This window comes from Chanodichthys erythropterus, chromosome 21, assembly GCF_024489055.1.
Source record: "Chanodichthys erythropterus isolate Z2021 chromosome 21, ASM2448905v1, whole genome shotgun sequence".
NCBI classification, from domain to species: domain Eukaryota; kingdom Metazoa; phylum Chordata; class Actinopteri; order Cypriniformes; family Xenocyprididae; genus Chanodichthys; species Chanodichthys erythropterus.
The window spans coordinates 11,625,587-11,631,586 of record NC_090241.1 but is presented as its reverse complement, the minus strand read 5'-3'; the positions used below and the strand labels follow the sequence as shown (position 1 = coordinate 11,631,586).

At 38.1% G+C, this 6,000-nt stretch overlaps 1 protein-coding gene across 1 annotated transcript in view; it reads left to right on the top strand.

Moving 5' to 3' along the window:
- The first annotated feature begins 1,038 nt into the window (after positions 1-1,038).
- The window catches only part of quo (quattro), a 66,552-nt gene continuing 61,590 nt past the window's right edge, over positions 1,039-6,000 (top strand). Inside the window, exon 1 of the mRNA XM_067374206.1 lies at positions 1,039-1,281. Coding sequence (XP_067230307.1) covers positions 1,279-1,281 — 3 coding nt within the window. The 5' untranslated portion in view covers positions 1,039-1,278. The remainder of the gene's footprint in view (positions 1,282-6,000) is intronic.

Below are 6,000 nucleotides of genomic sequence, written 5' to 3'. Positions count from 1 at the left end.
TTTGTTAAAGCTGTGTTTTGTTGTTTGATTTACATGATAAACAACAGGTATTTATTGGTTGCTGTCACTTTAAGAGTAAGACTCCATGCACACTCACATCTGAATTCTCACCTCATTCAAATAAGACATAACCGAATGTATTCACGAGAATGCTTGCCGAGAGGGGTATTTTGACTGACATAATGCGTGTATGATAACCTTTTACTCTTTTACTCTATTGCGGTGAAACTTGCAATTGATCCGCGAATCACATGCATGCCGAACCGAGGGGCTTGGTCCGTACGGATCACGGATCAACAACGATCCACGTTTAACCACTAATAGATAGATAGATAGATAGATAGATAGATAGATAGATAGATAGATAGATAGATAGATAGATAGATAGATAGATAGATAGATAGATAGATAGATAGATAGATAGATAGATAGATAGATAGATGGAACAAAAAAACTGTGGTTGGTCACTGTTCATGTCAATCAAACACTCTCTTCCTGTGTAAGTGGGCGGGTCTTGACCACAATAGGCTGCAAAGTGGAACAGACTTTATGCTGATAGTTAAAAGTCTGGCTTCATGAGACTGTGTGTGTGTGAAAGAGAGAGAGACAGAGAGACAGAGAGATGGACATTCCTTCCAAGAAACCATCAATGTTTTTCATTCGTTAGTCTCCTCTTGAGAGCGTCTGTGAATAATATTCAGGTGTTTGTATAACTACACATTCCAAGAGTCTCTCTTTCTCTATTTCTGCTTCTCCCTCTCTCTCTGAAGTGTTTAAAGGAGAAGAAACTTAACTGTACAAAGGAAATGAAAGAATTTAGGGAGGCTTTAGTGGTCTCTTTGTTTGACTGTGTGTGTGTGTGAAGGGAGGTCCTGATTTGCCACTGAGAAAAGTATGAAAAGCCTTCAGGGGGATTTCCTCTGAAAGAAAGACCTCCTCCTCTTCTCCGACCCTTTACTTGCTCTCTCTCTCTCTCTCTCAAACACTTTACGGTCAAGACAAAACAGGGCAGTGAGCCGACGACAGACCGTTTGACACTTTGCATTTCTCAGCAGACGTCGTACTCTTGTACAAACTTGCAGTAACTTACTAAACAATGGCTGTAATCCACTGTAGTCCAAATCTACCCCCCTTTCCAAACCGGACACCAAGGAAGCACCTCTGGATGTAAGATTTCATGGGAATGCTGCTATTCTCCAGAACTAAACTGGGAATTTTTCTTTGTTGGAGAGACAGATTTTAGGATGACAACTCAATAGCCGAGATTCTGTCGTCAAGATGGTAAATAAGACTCTTTCATTTTAGTTTTTATACACACACCGTCTGTGTTGTTGTGCCACTGACCTACTGAACTGCTGATAACCGGAGTACTGAACTAGTGATAGCTGACTGGTGTTGCTGGTGACCTTTAGGGGCATTAACATTTACAGTATTTAGCATGACTATAAGTAAAGTTAACAAAATGAACTTTTCACACTAAAAAAAATCTTTTGTTTCTGCAAAAGCTTTTTTACCCAAATAACAGGGAACATTCTCAGAACTTATGCTAACGTTCAGGCAAGGTTCTCTCAAAGTTATGAATGATCTGGTCTTTAATAATTACCACAAAAACATTTATACATTTTTTTTCCTAAAACGTTTTAGTTGGATGTTTAGCTTTTTTTTTTTCTTTTTTTAAAAAATGTTACTACTTGTTTTAGAATGTTCAGAGAACGTTCAAAAGTAATGTTCGCATAATGTTTGAAAAATTATAAAACGGAATGTTCGCATAACCAAGAAAAAACATTTAAAAAACTGGACGTTTTGAACATTCAGAAATAACGTTTTTAAAATGTTCCTTTTGGTTAGCTGGGTAGTTTTCAACAATTTCTTGAAGTTTGTCAACTAAAACTTACTGATGACAAAATGAACATACTGTTTCAACAATTTGTGTTAAAAACAATATATCCTGGACTTGTTAACTATAAAAGATAAGCAAAAGAACTTGAACTGCATGCTTTAGTTTTCTAGCTTTCGTTTTCTTATTCTAGCCTTGGTGTCACAATATCCAAGAATTCGAATTTATTTCTTAATCTAATTCATTTTTCAGTTGTTATTTCCAAGTTAATATGAAACACACACCAGATTTGGCCTCAGTTTTTGCACTACACTGTGTGAGATCCTCAGCTTGATCTCTGACAGATCTACAGTACATGACCCAGTTTCCAGCACATATTCAGCTGTGTCTCTATAGCGTTTGGTTTGTTATGCCTCTCTAAATGACTGATGGTGTTTGGCCAAGAGTTGCCTCCACAAGCTTTATGTTGTGTTTTATTTGAGTAAGGCAGGTGTGTTTAATCTCTGATTCTCCAATAATTACACCGTGACAGGTACAGGAGACCAGAGCAAGGTGTGTTTTAAGGCACGTTTCACACATACCTTTGGAGTTCATGCCTACTGGAATATGAACCTGCTAAGCAGAAACCACTCTACACAGCTTTAGATGATAATATCAGTTATATTCATCTGTCAGCTCACCATGTTCCACCATGTAGTGATTTTCTGCTATTTGTGGTTATTACTCTGCCAAAAGCAACCATGGTTAGAGTTTCCAGCTCCATTTATAACATAAAAACTGTTTCATGACTGACATACAATGAGCTCTGAGATTAAGTGATGATATACTAGTGTTCAAAAGTGTTCTGCTACAGCGACAGTGCATTTTTAATACATTAAAACATGGGTTAAAATAAATACAAACATAAATGTGTTCATTTGACTTACACATACAGAGGTGCTGGGACTTCCTGTGAGAGATGTTTGGAGCATTGAGAAAGCCGCTCACCTGCACAATTGTTTTCTTGTGCAGTGGTTAAACTGACCGTTTGACAGCTGCGCTCACTAAAGTAAAACACCATCAGTCCAAACTCTCACATTCATACACATAAACAACAGTGGCGCTGTGCTCGAGCCCGTTAGCACCTCTCAGACACCTTGACAACACAAAACACACACACACACACACCTGTCATGGGATTAGTGTCAAACATAGATTCTGGTGATGTCTGTGACATTAAGTCTGTTCCAAAACTTAGTGAAATGTTTGCCATCTACTTTCTACACTTTAAAAACTTTCCACTGATTTCAACTTAAAAACGTATTGTACATATGCAGTGTTGGGCACGTTACTTTTAAAAAGTAATTAGTTATAGTTACTAGTTACTTCTCACAAAATAGTAACTGAGTTAGTAACTTGCACGTGAACTGGAGCACGTCTTACGACCGAAACTCAGTGTATAGGCTGCTTGCCTCATAGACATTGAATTGTGGTGTTCCCCAGGGCTCAATTCTTGGTCTGGTGTTGTTGTTGCTGTACATGCTGCCCTTGGGTTCTGTTTTTAAAAAGCCTGGAGTTTCTTTTCATTGTTTTGCTGATGATACTCAGGTGTATCTACCTCTATGGAAACAGGACAAGAAGACAATTTCATCTTTACTAAATTGTTTGCATGAAGTTAAACTATGGATGTACGCAAACTTTTTAAGTTTAAATGAAAGTAAGACCGAGATAACTTGGTTCGGAAAACCTGAGTGTCAAGGCCTTTCTGATTTGGGGAACTTGGCTCCGTTCTGTAAATCGGTTGTTAAAAATCTTGGGGTTCAGTTCGACGTCTCTCTGAAATTTGACAAACAGATCAGCTCGGTGGTCAAGTCTTGTTACTTCCAACTGAGATTATTAGCTAAGGTTAAACCGTTTCTGTCACCTAGCAATCTTGAAAAGCTTATCCATGCTTTTATTTTTGTAAGATTGGATTACTGTAATTCTTTGTATGCAGGTGTGAGCAAATCACTGTTAACTCATCTGCAGTTGGTGCAAAATGCCGCTGCTAGGTTGCTGAAGGGTGTTCGTAAACACCAGCATATAACACCCATTTTAGCTACTTTACATTGGCTTCCAATTCACTACAGGGTCGATTTAAAATTACTTATTTTAGTTTATAAAATCCTACACAATTTGGCTATCTCCTATTTAATTGAACTTTTGCATTTATATAAACCTCAAAGGAACCTAAAGGCAGGAACACACCAAGCCGACGGTCGGCTGTCGGGCAGTTTTTCTTCGCCGTCCGACTAAGTTTTCTCAGTGTGTTCCGCACCGTCGGCTGAAGTTTGTCCTCGTCGGCTTTTTTTCAGCCAATTCGAAATGTTGAATCGGCATCAGAGCTCGTCAGTCCGTCGGGCCATCTGATCATTCTGATTGGCTGTTCAGATACTGCCACCTGATGATTCGGAAAGGCATTTCATCTCACGCAGGCGCAGAACTGACGTGCTTCTTGGCCGTTGGCTGTTGAGCGTCGGTTTGGTGTGTCAGGGCAACTTTGGATACAGACACTGCTGACGTGAGCCAACCCCACAGTCTGCTTTCGTTGCCACTGGTTCGTTGGCGTCAGCTTGGTGTTTTCTGGCCTTAAGTTCATCAAACCAGATGATTCTAGATGTCCCTAAGACTAGATTAAAAATGAGTGGTGACCGGGCATTTTCAGTGGTGGCTCCGAAGCACTGGAATAGCTTGCCTTTATATCTTAGACTTTTACCTACATTGGGTTCTTTTAAAAGAAAACTGAAATTGTATTTATTAGAGTTGGCATTTGGCTCAACACACTGAGTGAACAAAGTGGATTTCTTGCCTATGATGTTTGTTTTATTTGTTTATTTATTTCTCATTCTGTTGGTCTCCTTTTTACTAGTTGTTATTGTACAGCACATTGGTCAACCTGGTGTTGTTTTAATTGTGCTTTATACATAAAACAAACAAACAAAAACAATATATATCTATAGAAAGCTTGAAATGTCTACTTTTAAATGAAATAATTCAAAACAAAAAGAAGCAGGCTACTCTCTGATTACGTAATCCGAATGAAATGCATTCTCTCTCTAAGCGCGTCCACTATGCGGAGATGAGAGTCAGCAATGTCAACTTCATCTTTGCAGCCGACAGAAAAACATTACTTTATTAATAAACAATTAAAATGTCTCCTTACTGTTTTTTCACATTCATAATCATTACTTTTGCCAGTTCTTTATGGCAAGCTTTACGTGTGCGCTTGAGTGCTATATAGCCTATATTACATATACGCTCATTATTATGGTTTATTCTCTCCAGTATATAAGAAATTAAATTAATATAAATGTGTTTAGTCAAATAATGGCTTAAATGAACAACTACTAGCCGCATTTTTTTTGTCAGTAACAGTAACGGCATTGTAACAGGGGGAAAGTTATTTGTTCGATTACTAGTTACTGAAAAAAAATAACGCCGTTTTTTTATAATGCCGTTATTCCCATCACTTACAGTATGTAAGATTTTTGTATTAAAATATCCAGAAAACACTGGAACAATGTTATAAATATATTTTGTTGACTTGTGTACTTATATTATCCCAAATGTTTCCAATGTTTAAATCTAGAGAAATCTGTAATTTTATGGCCCCTGTCATTGCATCACCTGTTAAAATCCCCTCTACCCTCAACTGTCGTTAGAAACCATTGAAAATTGAGTATGCTTCCTGAAATGTGGTTGTAGCGCCGATGATCTCTGGTAGCGTCTATCAAGCCACAGTTGTTCATTTTGCACATTTGTGATGGACCACAATTATTTATTGTCCTTTGCTGCTGGTTCTGTCGCCAAAGACAAAGTCTCTTTAAGACAAGTCATTTCACTCAGCGGCCATCTTTGAAACGCCTCTTGGGCCTTCAAGTGCAGCTCCTATCTCTTTGAATGTGGAAACATCAAATTCTCCAAAGCTGTTTGCCAAACTTTCGATTAAATTTCATATTTGAAATCACCAATGAAATCTGACAACAACTGTCTCATAAATTTTGTTTCTAAATGCTTGAATCATGACCAAAATAAATAAATAAATAAATTATTTAAAAGTATTTTTCAGGCTAGATCAAGCTAATGCGTAGTCCTACGCATGCGCAGTCCCAAACGCGCGTCTCATTTCGAAGGCGCGCGTCTGA